At 43.2% G+C, this 20188-nt stretch overlaps 1 protein-coding gene across 2 annotated transcripts in view; it reads left to right on the top strand.

Moving 5' to 3' along the window:
* Positions 1-17112, top strand: part of TKTL1 (transketolase like 1) — a 28057-nt gene extending 10945 nt beyond the window's left edge. For both annotated transcript variants that reach the window (XM_016215127.2, XM_087813539.1), the window contains exons 6-13: positions 277-470; positions 6557-6721; positions 9159-9315; positions 11023-11153; positions 12885-12968; positions 15291-15387; positions 15517-15636; positions 16940-17112. In XM_016215127.2, the coding sequence (XP_016070613.2) occupies positions 277-470; positions 6557-6721; positions 9159-9315; positions 11023-11153; positions 12885-12968; positions 15291-15387; positions 15517-15636; positions 16940-17112 (1121 nt within the window). The remainder of the gene's footprint in view (positions 1-276; positions 471-6556; positions 6722-9158; positions 9316-11022; positions 11154-12884; positions 12969-15290; positions 15388-15516; positions 15637-16939) is intronic.
* The last annotated feature ends 3076 nt before the right edge of the window (positions 17113-20188 follow it).

The following is a 20188-nucleotide window of genomic DNA, read 5'->3' on the forward strand; positions in this document are numbered from 1 at the left end:
TGGGATCCTCCATGGTCTGCCCTGCCTGTCTCTCCAGCCTCATCTCCCTCACTCTCCCCTCCATTCACCAGCACATGGACCAGTGGCCCATTCAAAAGCCTCTGAGCCTTTGTCCAGGCTGTTCTTTGGGAGTGCAATACCATCTCCAGCTGTGCGAGATTTTTACTCCTGTGAGCCCTTGGCTGACATCTTTTCCATCAGGATATCTTTCAGATGACCTAACAGGTGCTTATTAAATATTCATAGAATGAACGTCTTTTATTACTTTGGTTGCAGGTGTTGAGGATGCAGAAAATTGGCATGGAAAGCCAATGCCAACAGAAAGAGCAGATGCAATTATCAAACTAATTGAGAGCCAGATAGAGACCAACAGGCAGCTCGAACCAAAACCCCCTGTTGAAGACTCGCCTCAAATCAACATCACGGACATAGAGATGACCTCTCCACCTGCTTACGAAGTTGGTGACAAGGTAAGCAAACTGCTTTGTTCTCTACTTTCTAAATCCACAGGACTCTTTATTTACTCATATCCATAGATGAACCAATTATTAGATGGTGTGACATTTAAAAGGTATAAGCAAGTCCAGCCAGCGTGGCTCAGCGGCTGAGCATCAACCTATGATCCAGGAGATCACAGCTTGATTACCGGTCAGGGCACATGCCTGAGTTGTAGGCTCAATCCCCAGTGTGGGGCATGCAGGAGGCAGCGATCAATGACTCATCATTGATGTTTCTATCTCTCCCCCCTCCCTTCTTCTCTCTGAAATCAATAAAAACATTTAAAAAAATAAAGTTATAAGCAGTAAAGATGGGTTCTCTTTTACTATGTCTGATATTCTTTGATTTCAAACTTACATCTGTGAATTTTCTTATCAATCATTTGCTACTTATTAGTGCCTAGCATTGTGTAGCTTTTGCTTGCTTCCTAAAATCAGTTTGTGATTTGGCAATCTACTGTGCATGAAAAAATTCTGTCTGCTCTAAGGTTGAGGGCCTGGCTGGGCTGATCTTTTGACCTTCCTGGATTACACAAGTAAGAATTAAAAAGACCAATTCTTCAAAAAGGAAACAAATTAGGCATGAAACCATGGACATAAAGTCTTTTCATTTTTATCATTTTTTTAAAAAATTTAAGTTTTACTTTTTATTATTTTTTTAAATTTATTTTTGTTGAAAGTATTAGATATCCGCCCCTTTTTTCCCCCCATAGATCCCCTCCACCTCAGGCCTTTACCACACTATTGTCTGTGTCCCTGGGTTATGCATATATGCATATAAGTTCTTTGATCTCTCCCCCCCACTCCCCCACCCCCGCCTTCCCACTGAGATTCATCACTCTCTTCCTTGCTTCTATGTCTCTGCATCTATTTTGTTTCTCAGTCTATTTTGTTTATTAGATTCCACATAGGAGTGAAATCATGTAAAACTGAATCAGGAAAAATCAGAAAACCTGAATAGGCTAATAACAACTGATGAAATCAAAGCAGTAATAAAAAAAGTTCCCAGCAAACAAAAGCCCTAGTCCGGATGGCTTCACAGGGGAGCTTTCTAATTCTTTAAGTTGTAGAGTTAGATAGTTTACTAAAACTTTTTCTTGCTTTTTGAGGTAGGCCTGTAGTGTTGTGAACTTTCCTCTTAGGACTACTTTCACTGTGTCCCATAGGTTTTGTGTTGTGTTCATTTTCATGTTTCCAGGAAGTTTTTTATTTATTTCTTGATCTTATTGGTAACCCATTCATTGTTTAATAACATACTATTTAGCCTCCATGTGTTTGAATGTTTTTGAGTGTAGTTTTACTATAGTTGATTTCTAATTTCATGCCATTGTGATCTGAGATGTTTGATATGATTTCAATCTTCTTGAATTTGTAGAGACTTGTTATCTCTGATTGGGTGATTTTTTCCTATCCTGATTCTAATTCGCTGATCTGATCCTCGGCTTCCTCTAATCTGCTGTTTGTTCCTTCCAGTGTATTCTTTGTTTCTGCTATGTCATTCTTCTTTTTTTTTTTTTTTTTTTTTTGCTATGTCATTCTTAATTTCCTTCATGGCTTCCATATCTTTTTTTATGCTGTTGAGCATCCTTACAATCAGTATTCTGAAATCTATATCTGATAGGTGCTTATCTCCATTTCATTCAGCTCTTTTTCTGGAAACTTCTCTTGTTCTTCCATTTGGGGCTTGTATTTTTGTCTCCCCATTTTGGCTGCCTGTTTGGGTTTGTTTCTATGCATTAGGTATATCTGCTAGGACTCTCATTCTTTTTGAAGGGACTCTGGTGCAGGCCAATGTCAGACGCAGTTTGTGATTGGCTATCAACCACCCTCGGCTTGAGGTCTCCTCTGCTGGGGCTGGGTGCAGTTGGACAGGACCATGGTGGACACCAAAGTCTGCTTTTCCAAGGCCTGGGTCCAGAAGCAGATCAAGCAAAGACTCAAAACACTCTAAGGTCTGCCTCTGTCTGCAGGCTGATTAATCTGATTCTCTTAATGAGCCTCAGGCTGTAGAAACTCCTTAGGGTATAGGAGAGGTTTTCTAGCAAGGTGGGGCAATTACTTCCCCAATCCAGGCAAAAGCGGCAAAATGTCTGCCTGAGAAAGATGTCCTCTGCAGTATGGGGGAATGACTTAACACAGGTATCCAGAGGTGTGCCCTCTGAGCTCTATCTCCAGAGCCCACAACCCTAGATTCTCCTCACACAGCTCCAGTCCACTCTGCCTTCCCTCTGCTGGAGCCCAAGGTGAGTGGCTGCACACGGAACTTTGTGTGTTGGCTCTTTAAGAGGGTGCCTGCATTTCTAGCCATCTCTCCCTGGCCGATAGCAACCCTGCTGCTTTTCACAGCCAGAGGTTATGTGGGCACCTTTCTCAGTTCTGGTGCTTTTGGCTGGGAAACCCAGCCTGGTGTTTAGGCCCCAGAGTCCTCAGTGGGACACAGACACAGACACAGACACACACACAGACACACACACACACACACCCCACCCCCCCCACCCCACCCCCGCCAGCTGAGATATCCCTCTGGGCTTTCAGCTGCTGCCTGTGGGAGCCCAGTCAGCCCTCTCACGCCTCCGCACTTCCCACCATTCTCTATGTGGTCTCCACTTTTCGTCCTTGGTTATGAGGGTGCTCTCCAGCTCAACTTCAGTTGCAGTTGATGGGGATTATTCAGGGTGGTTTTTCTATATTCTAGTTGTAATTCCAGTTTGGTCCCAGGAGAGTGTCAGCATAGCTTCCACTCAGTCCGTCGCCATCTTTAATCTCTTTATAATCATTTTTATATCCTGCCTTCTGGGTATATTATAGCAGACCCAAAGTAGGCGGGTTCTTCAGGACCTAGGAAACAAGGTGGTGAGCCTGGGAGGAAGAAAATATTTCTGACCTTTCTTTATTTTCCTTATTTATTTGTGGAATTTCTGAGGGGTGATTATGTTTTCTTGGCCTAGTAATATGGGTTAAAATTGTAATGTGAGTTTTAACTGTTGAGACCCTTCAAACTAGCTGTGCAACTCACAGGAATTTGTCCTACAGAAATACCTGTAAGTGTGATGATATATCTATCAGAATGAATGTTGATTGCACCATTGATTACGATGGTAAAATTGGAAACAACATAGCAAAAGTTAAGAGCTTACCCAAATTATTATTAAAGTTTTTTAAAGTTGCAAAAGAGCATGGAGTAAGCCATGACCAAATTGAACTGTTTTTCTCTGAAAGGTGGAATTACGGGAACTTTTCATTTTTTAAAAGAAGTATGTATATTTTATGGGGGAAAAAAATTAAGGAAGCAAACCAGTTCATAAAAATTAATGAATTAAAAAAACAAATTGCATTAATACACAAATGTAAGAGTTAACTATCTGAATTACTAATATAGTACGCAAGTCATTAGAGGAGATAACCATAGATGCAGAAAACAATGAAAAAATTATGATAAAGTGTACAACTCTATGGTAATTGATATGAAAAACCTGTAAAAAAAAAATGGACCATTTTTTTAGGAATACATAAAATACCATAATTGACTTTAAAAGATGGGAAACTCTTAAGTAGATCAACAGCAATAGGGAAAATTGAGAAAACTGTTCAAGAGTTACACCTCCAAATCGCCAGTCAGCTCACCAAGTTATAAGTGGCTTATTTTTAACCCTTAAGGACTGAGTAACTCCTAGGCTATTTCAAACCTTCTCAAATACAGGGAAAGTCAAACACATCATTCCAATTCATTTATGAAGCCAAAACATGACAAAGCTAGCTCTGGCCGGTGTTGCTCAGTTGGTTGAGTGTCATCTCCTACAATGAAAGATTGTCCGATTCCCAGTCAGGACCCATGCCTGGGTTGCAGGCTCAATTCCCCATACGGGGCATGCAGGAAGCAGCTGATCGACGTTTCTCTCTCTCCCTGTCCCTACTCTTAAATCTTAAAATTTAAGATCAATTTTAAAAAACTCTTAGTGAAACAAAGTAGGACTAGTAAAATGCTTCAGTTTGATTCTCAATCTAGATATCTTAAACCTGGAGCTCTTTTCATACCTAATGGCAAAAACATCTCATTAACCTGACAGAGAGTCAGCTCCACTCTGAAAGTGCTAGCCAATGCAGTTAACACAATAAAAGACTCAGTCCTGACAAGAAGGCAAGCCTGTCATCATTTACAGGTGATAGAGTCGTATGTCTGGAACACTGAAGAGAATCAACCAGAAATGGTTAGAACTAAAGTGTAGTAAGAGAGCCTGTAGCAAAACTAATATACAAGGATTAAGTCCTATTTTATATTAACAAAATGGAGAAGTGGCAATAAAAACTTAAAAAAACCCAAAAAAATAAACAAATATACAATATATTAAGGTGCTATAAAGCTGTAGCCCTAAAGGAAGCCCATATGCCTTGTACATAATGATCTGCTCACCAAGTATTTCTGCATAGACCATTCCTGAAAGGATGCTGCAGGCCTTGAATCAGTAGCTCAGTTGGTTAGAGCATTGTCTCAATACACCAAGGCTGTGGGTTCAATCCCCAGTCAGGGCACATACAAGAAACAACCAGTGAATGCATAAATAAGTGGAACAACAAAATCGATGTGTCTGTCTGTCTGTCTCTCTCCCTCTCCCCCCCCTCTTCAAAATACCAATTTTTTTAAAAAGATGCTATAAAAATCTATCATTTCCCCTTACCTCTGGGAAGGGCAACTGGGTGGCTTGGGGATAGGAGAGTAGGAAGAAGATGGCATCTTCACTTGACATCCTTTCATAATTTGAATTTTGTACCATCTACATGAATTGCCTATTTTTTAAAAATATTTTTGTGTTTGGATGAATGACAAAGACGAAGAGGCAAACCTTTTTTTTTTTTTTTTTTATAACAGCTTCATTGAGATATAACTCACTATATAATCCACCCATTTGCTTTTAGCATATTGACAGAATTGCATAGCCATCACCACACTCAATATTATAACATTTCCATTACCCAAAAAAAGTAACCCTTTACCCATTCGCAATAACTGTCCATTCCCACCCAGCCCTTTATTACCACTAATCTACTTCCTCTCTCTGGATTTGCCTATTTCAGACATTTCATAGAAATGGGATCATATAATATGTGAATTTTTGTGTCTGGCTTATTTCACTTAGCACAATGTTCTTGAGATTTGTCCATGTTATGGCATGTACAGTTCTCTATTTTATAGATATACTATACATTTTTATTTATCCATTAATCTATTGATGGACATTTGAGTTGTTTCTACCTTTTGACTATTGTGAATCATGCTGCTTTGAACATGGTATACAAGTTTTATATAGATACAGTATTCTCTTGGGTATACACCTAGGAGTAGAATTGCTGGGTCACATTATAATTCTATGTTTAACATTTTGAGGAAATGCCAAACCTCATTTTTTAATAGAAAAATATTGTAAAGATGTCAGTTCTCCTCTACATTCATAAATTCAGTCAAATCTCAAACATATTCTAATGGAATTCCTTATTATTGGTATCAGGATTCTAAAGTTCTACATTTTAATTTTTGCAGTATTATCAGTTTTATAGCTGAAAGGTCACAGAGACATTTATATTTTGGGAAATTAAAAAAAAATTTCATCCTCACCCCAGGATATGTTTTTATTGATTTTTAGAGAGAGTAGGAGGGGGAGAGAGAGGGACATCGACCGAATTGCCTCCCATATGTGCCCCGACCAGGGATTGAAACCATAACCTAGGTATGTGCCCTGACCAAGAATCAAACCCACAACCTTTTTGGCGCATGGGATGATGCTCCAGCCAATTGAGCCACCTGGCCAGGGCAAGGGAAATTTAAAATTTTGAATTAACTATACAAATGGTACAGAAGAATAAACTTATTTTTGAGAAATTGATAACCATTGAGCCAAATGTGGATTTAGGATTTGTTAGCAATCCATTTTTGTGACCCTAAAGGAGATTACTTGTGAATCACAAATTTGCTTTCTTTATTAGATAGATGACAATTTGTAATTCTACAAAATTATCATCTTCCTAAATTCATTCTAAGAAACTCTACTGTTTGACTCTTTCAGGTAGCTACTCGCAAAGCATGTGGTTTGGCTCTGGCTAAGCTGGGCCATGCAAATGATAGAGTCATTGTGCTGGACGGTGACACCAAGAACTCCACCTTCTCCGAGATATTCAAGAAGGAGCACCCTGAGCGCTTCATCGAGTGTTTTATTGCTGAGCAAAACATGGTGCGTATGCTGTGGGTGTCCTTCTTGGGTCTTCTCATTGATTAACAGTGGCCCACTGGACACAGGAGGCCCAACCCACCTTAAAGTTTTTCTTTCCATTTATAAAAGTAAAGGCACTGGAGGGAAAAAAAATGTCTTCAGGGAAACGGGTAGAGAGTAGCCAGGCAGAGTCTAAGGGATAACTTCCAGGACTGCTAGGAGGAGCATGGTAGACTGCCCAGCACCCTGTCCTGGTAGACCACAGCCATCTGACCCAGGGCTCTAAACCCAAAACATCCTGATATCCCTTGTAGCTCTGGGTGGCTCTGCTCTTTCTGTCCTCACAATTAAGCAATCCTACCATCACCTAGAGGCCAGTAGGTTGAGAGAGCTACAAGGGACTGTGATTTCTCTTTCTGCACTGTAGTGCAGGACCTAATTAATATATCCTAGATACTCAAATGTTGTGCTAATTGCAGCCTCAAGAATGCCAATAGAGCTATGGTCTTGGGTAAAACTGTTTGCTTATCTGTGCTTCATCTCTCCCTGGAGTGATATTAACATAGGGAGTATCTTTTAGGTGTGCACCCCCACACACAAACACTCTCTTCTTAAAGAGAGAAAGAAGTTAATGCTAGTAAACACCTTGACTTCTAAAACTCTGTGTCAGTACAGAGGACAATGCACATCTGTCTTCACATTGTAGAGGCCAAAAACAGCACTGGCCAGAAAACTATGGGCCAGGAGGTCTCACATGACCACCAGAGATATTTTAATTAGTTGCCAGCTTTTAAAAATCAGGTTTTATATAGAATCTGAATTTCTGGATTCTCTTGAAGAATGGGAAAATCTGGCAACACTGAGATGGCATTCCCTCCTGCTACCAGTCAGCTGGAGCTATTTAGATGGGCTGTGTCCCTGCCTTCCACTAGCCTGCTCATTCACTCACGGTGCTTCCATGGCCCTGTTCGTGTTGGAATTTAAGGCCCCCTGTTCAGTAAAAGTAGGTCATCACAATTGTAAGGAATATATACATTTTTTCTGTGAGTCTTATTGAGCTATTTCCATTTTGAGTGGAAAAAAGTACAGTCCATAATTTTCTGAACTGAGCCTCTTATCAAAAAGCTTGCTACCCAACTCATTGATGATCCCTTCAGTCACCAATCATATACTCTGTGCCTACTGATGTGTTCCTAGAGTTGGAAGAAAACTAATAAAGAAGCAGCCAGCAGGTAGTATCCAGTGCCATGGTGAAATAGGTTAGTGAGAGTGTGACTAAGTCCAATCAGGGAAAGCCTCAGAAGAGGTGGCATTTAAGCTGAGACTTAAGTGACAAGGAGTCAGTCATGCACAGATCTGAGAGGGGGCATGGCTATCTCTGTGGTAGGCTCAAATTTGAGATGTTTGGGGAGCAGAAAAAGGGACACAGTGGCAGAAGCATTGTGAATATAGAACGAAATTGGTTCAGAAAGGTCACCAAGGGCCAAATCATACGGGGCTTTTGCAGGTGACAACCTCATGCGAGTTCCCAGTGGAGAGGGCAAATGAGAAAGGGTGTGACCGAGCCCCAGGACTCAGTCCAGTGTCCTTGGGGAACAGGTGTGCAGCATCCAGTGGGGGAGAGGAGTTGTACTGTGGAATTCTGCTGAGAGATCAAATACAGTGCAAATGGAGGTCAGGCAAACTCTTGCACTTGACACCTTCAAGGTCCCTCATAGGGATGGTAGCCAAGAAGAAGGAGACCAAGCAGAGAGTGGGAACAGTGAGAGAAGTTGTGAAGGAGAACAAAGATGAAAGGCAGTCTCTGGAGAGGGAGGACAAGGTGGACATGGGAAAGTGAAGATGGAAAATAGCACATGCTCAAATGGAGAGTGAACCCAAGAGAAAGGGAGAAACTGATTGAATATAGGAGGGGCAGGGATAATTGCATAGTTGGAGATGCCCTTGAGAAAGGAAGAAGACGAGATTCAGCATGGCGAGTGGGCCTTAGGTAGGTGCAGGGCCACCATGTCTCCTAGCAGCACAGTGGAGAGGCCAGCCGGGGTGCAGATGGCAGAGCCTCCATTGTTTACCTCTTACTCCCCAGGAGGTTTGAGGTTAGGGCACATGTGAGGGGGTAGGGAGAAAGATGTGCAGAAGGTTTGGGAAGAGGAGAATGGGAAGGAGACCCACGAGGACTGAGAGGGTGGCCGTGAGTGTCCTGATCTTTTCCTTCTTTGTATTTGAGGAGCCAGGTCAGCACCACAACTCCTCTGTTTTTGGGCATTGTTCAGAGAACACTGTGGATTTGCCAGTTTTGGGGTTTGCCTGGGGTATGGTGAGGTGGGTGGGGGTTCAGAGCAGTGGTGTTATCCTGGGAACAGTGTATTCTACACTGGATCCAGGGGAAAAGGGGGCAGTTAGGGGTGATGAGGGCTGTGTCCAGGGGTGTTCTGATTCACTTTCTTGGTGTTAACAGGTGAGCGTTGCGCTGGGATGCACCATCCATGGTCGGACCATTGCTTTTGTTAGCACCTTTGCTGCCTTTTTGACCCGAGCATTTGATCAGATCCGGATTGGAACCATCTCTGAAACTAACATCAACCTTATTGGGTCCCACTGCGGTGTATCCATTGGTATGAGTTCTCAATGCCATCATCTTGATAGCCTTTCTACTTTACAGAGAAAGATTAGTATCTGAACTGTTGAATTACCAGTGTACGTAGGGTTTCATAACATTTGGTTATTTGTAACTACTTTTTTTACAAAAACATACTGTGCTTTAACAGCTCCAGATACTCCAGGTAACTTTTGAGCGGATCTCTTGATAGTACTGTAAAATGCCCGCTCTTGTAGTCATTGAGAAATAATCATCTATCCTGAGTGCCTCTTACATGTCGAGCCATACACTGAATAGGGCCACCCCAGCCTTACAGAATCCCTTTCTGCTCTTGGTGTGGTCATGACACAGGGAAGTGAGGAGCACAGACTGCCACGGCTTTGCCTGGGCAGAGAAGCCTGGCGGGATGGAATGAGAAGCCATGAGAATCCTGATGCTGGGGAGTGAGGTTAAGGAAGATGTCACTCTCAGGGCATTAACCTGACAAGACAAACTAGATGGAAACAACGGGTAATGGGGAAGCCAGGAAGAGGGTTGAAATACGGTGTGCATTAGCAGTGGGTAGAAAATACGGGTGAATCTGAAAAAGTCTGAAGAAAGAAGTTAGATTGCTGATAGATAGAGGAGTCCAAAATTGCCTGGGAAATGTCAGGGAATCATGGTCATGAGTGACAGAAATGAGGACTTAGGAAAGATGGAGGTGCCTGATGTACCTGTGGCAGGGCAGGACCCCTAGGTAGATGTGACAGCTTATATTTACTGCTAGAATGCTGGAAGGGAGGGCTAGAAGGGTACATTTTGGAGTTTTCTCTGGGACTCCCTGGGAGAATTAGACTGACTAAAAAGCCTCTGGATGGGCCAGATGGAGGGGGAGAGAGGAAAGCCAACAGCATTTCAGGGCTGGCCTGGGCAGAGGGCCTGGGTACGGATTTGGGGATCTTTACCTGGGAATTGGTACAGTGAAAGTTTCAAAATAAGTCAGGTAGGTGGAGAAGTGGCTCTAGGTCCAACCCAGAAGAGCTTAGGATTCTGAGGTTAGACAGTTATCCCAGGCAAGGCAGTGTGCACAGTGACAGCCCCCTTCCTAGCTAGAAGAGGTAGGCCACCCTGGTACACATTGGGTATACAGAAACTCTGTTCCCAAACAAACCCTAAGGCCCCCTTAGTTACAATAGCACCCCAGGGTATGTTATGCTCAGGTACCTTGAAGGCCCTAAGAAATGACTAAGACCACTTCAATCTCAAACCTGCCAGTCTCGATGGGGAGGATAGAAGAGCAGAGCAGGAAGGACAGAGCCTGAGAGGACCCTCATAAGGAGAAGGCAACAGGGACAGAGACTTGATGGGGCCAACTCAGCCACCTGTGCTCAGGGAGAAGCATATCAAGTCACCTTGGACAGCAGTAGAAGTGCCCAGTGACCAAGTTCCAGAGGTTGGCAAGGGTCAGGGCCAAGAACAGATCATTGGTTTGTTGATCCAGAAGGTCAGTTAGCCAAACCTGGAGTGTCACAGTGCTGTCTCGAGGCAGATAGACGTGTGATGGCTCATAATTATAAGGCATTATATCGACCTAAGAATTGGACAGTTTTGTAGCACTCTGCTAACAGTTGTACTACACACCCACCCCCGTGTCAATAAGAGCTGTTGCTTATCCATATGAGGACGGGGTCCTAGCTTCTTGTTCTCGCTCATGTTTTTGTTGGGCTGTGACTTTGTTTTTAAGGTGAAGATGGACCCTCCCAGATGGCCCTGGAGGATTTGGCCATGTTCCGAGCAGTTCCCAACTGCACCATTTTCTATCCAAGTGATGCAGTCTCAACAGAGCATGCTGTGTTCCTGGCGGCCAATACCAAGGTATTTTTAGGGGATACTGGTTCAGACAGAAAATGTTACTGAGCTCTGCTACTAGTTCGGTACTGATGTTTGGATTTTTCCCGTTTTTTCTGTGTAAAGGTAATAGATATTTATTATAGAAAATTGGGTTGTAGAATCATTACCCAAAAGGTGATTAAGCACATAAAACATGACCACATTTAAAGACAAACAGTACAGAGGGACACTAAACACCACCTGACCACCTGATGGCCCAGATCAGGCAGGGCTTGGTGAGAAGAGGGAGCCTGGGGCTCTGAGGCAGGGAGCTTTTGGCAGGGCCAAAGGAGTGGGCTCCAGCAGTGAGCTATCAGGTGCTGGCCTTAGACACACCCCATGCCACCACCTTGTGACATCCAGAAAGCTGGAGAGTGGCCTGTGGGACTTCACTGCAGACAAACCCCAGGGTCCCCAGCCTGGCTCTGACCTGAGAAACAGTGCAGAAGGGCAGGAGTATGGCTTCTGTCCCACTTGCCCCTCCTGAAGTCTCACGCAAGGACATCAGATAAACACATAACCTAATCCTTGCCTGGAATACAGCTGCAGGAGCATCTAGGGGATGTAGCTTTCACCTTTCCAATCACTCCAACTATTACCAGACTCTCCTCACCATCCAGCCCTGCACTAGCCCATGCCCCTGTACAGGTGACTCTGGGCGCAGTTGGGGTAGATTGTGGAAGTTCTGTTCTAGGCATTTGCAACATGTTAGAGACATGTTTCTTTGACTTTTTTTTTTTTTTAACCTAAGTGAGCTCACACTGTATGTATTGTTCTATACTTGCTTTTTTGCTTACTATATCCTGGAAATTGTTTTATGCCTGTGCATATACAGAGTGATCTCATATGTGTTGGAGGATTCCATTTCTAGGAAGTCCAAAAGAGGCAAAACAAAGCTGTGGTGACAGAAATCAGAACAGATTGTTGCTTGGATGGGAGAGTGACAGGAGCGAGGCACAGGGAACTTTCTGGGCAGATGAATGCAATCTGGACTCAGGTGATGGTTATGTGGTGTATACCTTAGTCAGAATTTGTGGAGCACTCCACTGAGGTAAATTTTACTTCAATAAAAACACTGAAAGAATTGATTTATAACATTGGAATGAATGAACAGAAGCTATGTTTTTAAATTAATATATTAGTTTATAATGTATGAAATATGTGTATTAAATACTTTAAACATTTGAGTATTTATACTTCTGTTTATGTGTTCAAGTTGATAAAAATGTGTATCTTCTCACTGGGAAAACATTGCATCATTTTATATTCCAATGTTTAAGGTATCTTTAAGGTTGAAGTATTAAAAGCTATTGTGGGGAAAATTACCTGTTTAACATTGTGTTCTGACCTTTCTATTTAACACGAGCCAGTGCTCCTTCCCTGAATTTATGTTCTGTGGGGACAGAACAGGTTGTTATGTATTTGAGAAAGCTTTTTTAAACCAGTGAACGTGACAACATGGAAAGCTTGTCACTCAGGGCATCCACCAGGGTCCTGCATAAAGCTTTTCCCTGGCTCAGTAGTAACCTGACCAGGTGATACCTCACCTGTTTGCCAGTGGTTGTAGGTGCTTATCCCTTGCTCCAAAATATGTGCTTTATTTTAGTAAAAGGAACTATTCAGTCCTCCTCCTCCCTCCCCACCTTTTTTTAAAGGTTTATTAGTTGGAAATTCAGCTAGACTTTCTAGTAGTACTGTTTTTCATTTATACCCTAGGGGATATGCTACATTCGGACCAGTCGACCGGAAACTGACGTTATTTACACCGCTCAAGAAACTTTTGAGATTGGACAGGCCAAGGTAAGGCCTTAAGTTCTCCAGTGTCTGGTGTCATTTCACATGCAGGGAACTATTCTAAAGTTAGCACTAGGTATCCCCACAGTCAAGGCTTTAGCCTTTCTTTTTTCTAGTTTTTAAAAAATCAGTTGTGACCTTTGCCTGCTTTTCCTCCAGAAGGAACATTCTACCAATATCAGCTAGAACTGAACTTTTCTCCTTCCCAAATGGAATCTCTCTTTGTTGAATTTTTAAAAATAAAGCAATACAACTTGAAGGTACTTGAGTTGCTTAGCTGTAACTTATCACAACCTCAAGCTAAACAAAATAATAGAACCCATTATTTCAAAGGAATAACAGATCTGTGAGGTTCTGGTTTTCCATATCCGAGGTCAGGAACAAATGGGAACAGGAACCATCTTGCTGCTGACCATTGTGTGGCCCTGAGATGGTTTTTGCACATTGGGTATGGCCTCATCTGCAGACCTGCTATTAAAGGCTAGCATTCTGGGCACTTTATATCTCCTGCATTCTCGTAAAAGCTCTAGAAGCATGGATTGTTAGCAGCCCTTTTTTTGTTAATATATATTTATTGACTTCAGGGAGAGGGAGAGAGAAAGAAAGATCAGTGATGAGAAAGTTATTGATCAGCTGCCTCCCGCACGCCCCCAACTGGGGATAGAGCCCATAATCCGGGAATGTGCTCTCACCGAGAATCGAACTGCAATCTCCTGGATCTGGATCTTAGGTCAATGCTCAACCGCTGAGCTACTCTCGGCCAGGTAGCAGCCCTGTTTTGTAGATGAGGACCAGGGAAAGTGAGCAGCTTGCTCAGGGACCATAGTGAACAGCAAGAGATCATACTGCATAGGAAAGTGTTATGCCCTACTCTTATAAGCATTTTAGAAAGTCATTAATACTCTTCTTGAATATGTGAAAGACCAGTAGCCACTCTTGAAGGAGCAACAGGTGACATCCTACTTGATTGCAAAGGGCTAGCTAGGCTGCTCCAGAATTTACAGTTGCTAGTGCTCAGAATGACTGTCTGAGTGCTGAGTGGCTTTAGTGCTATAATAAAGCTGGTATATCCAGAACAGTCCATGGCCTGCCACTAGGTAGCTGGCCAACACTGAATGGAAAAGCTGCAGTATTCACCTTCAGTGTTCTGTTGTTCTCTGTATACTCCCACATTTAAACTCAAGGCCATGCCTGGCCAGCATGGCTCAGTAGTTGAGCATCAACTCATGAACCAGGAGGTCACGGTTCAATTCCCTATCAGGGCAGGTTTCTGGCTCAATCTCTCCTGTCTTTTGCCCCCCTAATATTTGCCCTGTCCTGACAAAATAAATTTCCTAATGGTAAAGGATGTTAGTTAAAATGTGTATGATGATATGCATGGCATGGATAACTCAAGGGCTGAGTTTTGCAAAAGGGACATATGGAGGGTAGTGTGTATGTGTATGTGTGTGTATGAATGAAAAGGCTAGGACATTCTCAGAGAATGGGATGGCTTAGAAACCCTGAATATCTGTACTGTCAGCAATGGTTCTAAAGCTATAGGGAAACTTACACAGATGGTTGAAATGAAGATTAATTCCGGATGCCTTTGGTTGGGGAGCTTTGAAGGAAACCAAACTCTGTGAGAAAAGCCAAGAGCCCCTGTCTTTGCTTGCAGAGTAGCAAGTGGTTGAGAGCATGGGTTTGATGTCACATAGGCCTGGTTGCTAGCCTCAGCCCTGGGCAAGTTCCCCCTGCTCTGAGATTCACTTTCTTTGGCTGCAGAATGGGCCCACTAATGCACAGATGTTACAGAGCACTTGGTACATGCAAGGTGCTTGGCACAGAGAATGTAGCAAAAGCCCCAGAATGGTCCGTGTTAACATGTTCATCAGTGGAGTTCAATCTGTGTGCTCACCCCAGCAAGTTGTCCAAACAGTCCAGAGATGGTGCCTTTCCAGACCCCCCAGTGGGTATGAGTCTGTGCTCTTGCTGTACATAGGCTGTACAACTCACTTCTGGCCCTCTGCCTTTCAGCTCCCAGTTTGATCTCCACTTTCTTTGTTAAAGGGACATTTTGTATATGTATTGTATAAGAACTTAGTAATTTGGTACTAAAAATCTTGAGGAAAAGTAGACAAATTTGTAAAACAAATATGAAGAGGGGATTATCAAAAAGTGTGTCATTTTTCAGTGCATTGACTCAGCCTTTTTTTATAGTGAATTAAGGAGTGAAATTGGGGAAGAGCAAAAGATCAGGGAAGAACAGCATAGCAGAGTGTTTTCCACTTTGAGATGTGCTCTGAGCGTAGTAATCACAGCATTTTTGTTTTGTGGGTGCAATACCAGGTCATTCGCCAGAGTGTCAATGACAAGGTCACAGTTATTGGAGCTGGAGTTACTCTGCATGAAGTCTTAACAGCTGCTGATGATCTTTCCAAACAAGGTCAGTTTGTTGCTAAATGTTGAAGTTCCAGCCGGGGAGAGGTAGAACTTGGGCTGCCTCATGTGCCCCAATTGGTCTTTTTATTCTAAGTCTGCTTCATATACCAAGCTGGTTATTGCTCTTCTCCAGATATTTCTATCCGCGTCATTGACTTGTTTACCGTTAAACCCCTGGATGCTAGCACCATCATCTCCAATGCAAAATGCACAGGTGGCCGAATTATCACAGTGGAGGATCACCACCCAGAAGGTATGTCTTTTCAGAGTCTGCTTTGGCAGAATGTGTCTGTGTTTTCCTGGATTGGAGGTGCCCCGTGCTCCTGGGCATCACCTCCAGGCAACTACTTACCCAACAACCTTTATTACTGCTCTTAGCAAGTATACCAGCTTAGAAGTTTCTTGCCAACCTATACTGGCTCCCTAAGGGTGGGGCTGTACCAGTACTCATTTGTGTGGTCCCAGCACAATGCAGAGTGCCTGGTCCCTGGGTGGCTCAATGGCAGCACAAAGGAGTGTCTAACTCAGCATTGTGGGCCAGGAGGGTTCATGAAGAGCTTCACAGTTGCTCTTGAGTTTTGAATGATTAATAGTTTGCCCCCTCCCCCAAAACAACAACAACAGCGGGAATAATGCCTTGCAAGCAGAGAACACAGCAAATGCAGAAAAAGTATGCGTCAGAGAAAGGGGGCTAGGCAGTATTTGGCCTGGGAAGGTTAAGTGGGGCAGATAAGGGAATGAGGAGCTTCATGTCAGGGGTCCCGAAAGCACACCTGTAATCTGCAGATAGTCTCTGAAAGCACTCCCAGTGCCCTCATGGCTGAGATTTATTACTGGGAAAGGGCAAGGATCTGGGTGGAGAACCCCATGTCTTAGGCTCGCTCCCTCCCTCCCATGAGGGGCCTTCCAAGTACTCTCCCCTCTTCGGCAGCAAAAAATGCATCACTGCAAACCAAAGGAACCTACTTGATACCCAGCATTCTGGGTTTTACTGAGGGTCATGTGAGCCCCGTGCCAGACACACACCAAATTTCCCAGCTCCCAGAAGAAAGCAGGAGCTTTGAATAAATCACCCTATCGTGCAAACAGTCCAGGCACAGGGAGCACTGTTATCATTAGGGAAAGCGTCATGTTGTCCTAGGAGACTTGCACCAGCCCTCTGCCCAGGTGCCACCTGAAGGCTAACCTTGCAAGTGGCCCCTCCAAAGCTGGTTGCCTCAGGCATGCCAGTTGCTCTTTCCTTTACAGTTCATCTGTTGATTTTAATCATTTTGGGGTTCCTGACAGCGCTGAGTATCTGAGCTCCACAGTCCCCTGTATCCATGAAGCCCTGGTTGAGATCTCCTACTATAGTTGGGGCTGGGAGCAATTTGGAAATCTGCGGTGTTAGAATGAGAACTCTTCCGGCCAATCAGGGAATGACTGCTTCCATGAATCAGTACTAGTGAAAAATCTTTCTCCCTGGGAACCAGGAAATGCAAAGGCCTGTGTATCATGGGGTGTTAAGGCTGACTAGCCACTTCCAGAACAGAGTCTAACATCCCTTGTTTCCCCAGGTGGCATCTGGGAGGCTGTCTGTGCAGCTGTTTCCATGGAGCCTGGCATCCTGGTCCATGGGCTGGCAGTGCAAGGAGTTCCTCGGAGTGGAAAGTCAAGTGAACTCCTGGATATGTTTGGAATTAGTGCCAGACACATTATAGTGGCTGTGAAATGTATGTTAACAAACTAAAATAGCTGCTGGCATCTCTACATTTATTCTTGTTGACAAACCATCATTTAAATCTATACTGTTTGTTCATTGTTCTTAAAAGCAAAGCAGATTAACTACCTTCCAGTTAAGCCATACAAGTGTAACTCTCATCTTTAAGTAATTAAAGTGGGTTATAAGTTTTTAAGTGACAGAATGGCTAACAAAACAGCCCGCTAACATGAAGTTTTATGATGACACTACAGATATCTGGGCTGGGGATCAACATAGGGTAACAATTTCTTAAATGTGTATATTTTCCTCCTAAGTAAAGAAAATGTGAACTATGGACTGTGATCGCCTGGGTTTTGCAGCACAATAGCACCATGCTGCGTACTGCTGTCCCAGGTTGAGCATTTATATGCTGCCATCCTACCTGCAGCTTCCTGGGTACTGTGTGACTGCAGATGCCCTGGAATTTCATCTCCCCTCTTACGGTGCATGGAGCAGCAGCGAAAGCTTTTAGATTGTCCTCTGCTGCTTGAGGTGACTAGTCTGTGAAAAAAGGATACAACTAGTTCTAGTTTCCACATTGCACTCTTTTGTGAGGTCTCAAATGTCTCATTTGCTCAGTGACCAGAGCAAACTGTTAGCTCAATTATATTCATCTACTAGTTAAAGTTAATAAAGCATTCAAAAGGCAGCCGCTTTATTTCATTTGTGCCTTGTATATGTGGTTTGGTTTCTCCTGGATAAAATCCTCAGTAAGGAAAGAGTTTCTATCTAAACCAGAAAGAGAAAGATCCATGTCCCCCAACAGCAAACCCAGGAAAGGGCACTGAGCAGGAGATGCACCACTAGAGGACAGTGTATGGCCTGAAAAGCCATCCCTGAGCCCACTCCTTATTTCAGCTGTAAGCACATATATCATGTGGCTAGAATACAAAAAGAAAGTACCAGCCAGATAAAGGAGGGTTCAAACTTCAAAACGAAATTTAAAATTGACTGGATGTGTCTGGTATGTCATGGTCCTTATTTTAATTGCCTTCATTAACTGGTCATCAGGGGTCTTTGTCCTGGAATGTGAGGTAAAGACTGAAGAACTGGCCTGACACTCCAGAGTCTTCCCTTGTGGACCTACTCATTCTGCTCCTGCCCTTTTAAAACACTGAGCTGGTTTCCTGGCCTGTAAAATTAGCATATTCATTGTGCTTATTTTATAAGATTTCAAAACATTTTATTTTTTGTAAAACAGTTGATATAATTAATACAAATAAATACAAAAATTAAAAATATCAAACCGTTGATTTTTTAGCAGAAATCACGGTTGATAAAGGGTCCTTGTAGAAAGTTTAGAAGATGCACATAAGCAAAAAAGATTTTTACCTCACTTAACCACCTCATGCTCCATACAATTTCACCCATTAAAAGTATGCAATATGCAATTCAGTGGTTTTAGTAATTTCAGAGTTGTGAGAACATCGCCATGGTCAGTTTTACATTTGCATTACCCCAAAAAGAAACCCTGCACCACTTAGTAGTCACTCCCCATTCACCTTCCGAGCCCCTGGCAATCACTCATCTATTTTCTTTTTCTGTGGATTTAGACATTTATATGAATGGAATCATAGTATGTGGCCTTTTTCACTCAGCATAATGCATTTGAGGTTCAACCACATAATATTTGACAACTTTTTTTTTTTTGAATCTTCATCTGAGGATATTTTTTCCATTGATTTTCAGAGAGTAGAAGGGAAAGAGAGAGAGGGAGGGGGGGAGAGGGAGAGAGGGAGAGAGAGAAACACTCCAGAACATGCCTCGATGCCAGGGATGGAGCCTGCAACTGAGGTACATGCCCTTGGCCTGAATCAAACCCAGGACCCTTCAGTCTGCGGGCTGACACTCTAACCACTGAGCCAAACCAGCAAGGGTGAACTTGATTTCTTTTTAAGACCATGGAATAGTCCATCCTCTGTATAGACCACATTTTATCTGTTCATCACATGATGGACATTTGAGTTGTTTTCACTTTTTGTTTATCATGAGTAATGCTAAGAACATTTGCATTAAGTCTGTCTGTGGATATATGATATATAGGGTATCCCCAAAAATGTATACACACACTTTGAATAATTATAAAGGCAGTGTTTATTAAAATACATTTCATTTTCAAAATTGAGCTATCATCTGTTATATATAGTATGTATACATTTTTGGGGGGGCACCCCATATATTTTCACTTCTCAGGTGTGTACAAACCTCGGAGTGGAATTGCTGGGTCATATAGTAAATGTTTACCCTTTTGAGTATCTCTGTGTGTGTGCATTTAAACAGTTTTGTGAGGAGTGAATGAGACAATGCTGTGACAAGAACACAGACAAACCAGAATGTGTGGCCATGCACTAGCAGCACATTTGCTTGAATTCAGGTATAAAATAGCCCCATCTGGTAATATCTACAACAGAAATAGTGTAGATAAGGTCCATGATTAAAGTGCCATTCTGAAAGCCTGAATTCAGGCCCCCATAGATGCTGGGAAAGGGCAGTAGGACCTATCTGACCTATCTACCATGGCTCCTCTCAGTAATAGGCACTGAGAGGAGCCATGACCACTCAGAAAAGGAGTGCCCTTGTCTCCAGCTTGGCCCAGATGTAGCCCCTGAGTAAAGTAGCTGGGGGAGGGGGCAGGCACACACTAAACTGGTATAGGCACTGAATGTTCCTTAATTGTTCTGGAGCCATGGACCCTCGAACCCTTGCCTCTGAATCCAGAATGCTTCCTTTCCGCTCTGATTTCCTTCCATGGAAGAGCAGTATGCAGGGAGGGTGGCCCGGTGCTTGGCTTTCATCCCCAGTTCGGCTACTTGTTTGGGTGCTGGGGCAGTGACTAAGTAACCCACTTTGTTTATCTGTAAAAGAGGATGCTGGTGCTCATGATGGCAATAGTATCTATCTCATAGGGCTGTGGTCAGGATTTTGGAAATATCCCCATTAAGAGCCGCCCTGCCTTCCTGGCCAGTTTCTCCTCTCCAGCTGCTGTCTCGGCCCTCAGCCCGCCCCAGCCCCTTCCTGGTCTCACTGGGATTGTCCAAGGGCCCAGCGGAGAATCAGGCTCATC

The sequence above is a fragment of the Miniopterus natalensis genome, chromosome X (genome assembly GCF_054644295.1).
Source record: "Miniopterus natalensis isolate mMinNat1 chromosome X, mMinNat1.hap1, whole genome shotgun sequence".
Taxonomy (NCBI): Eukaryota; Metazoa; Chordata; class Mammalia; order Chiroptera; family Miniopteridae; genus Miniopterus; species Miniopterus natalensis.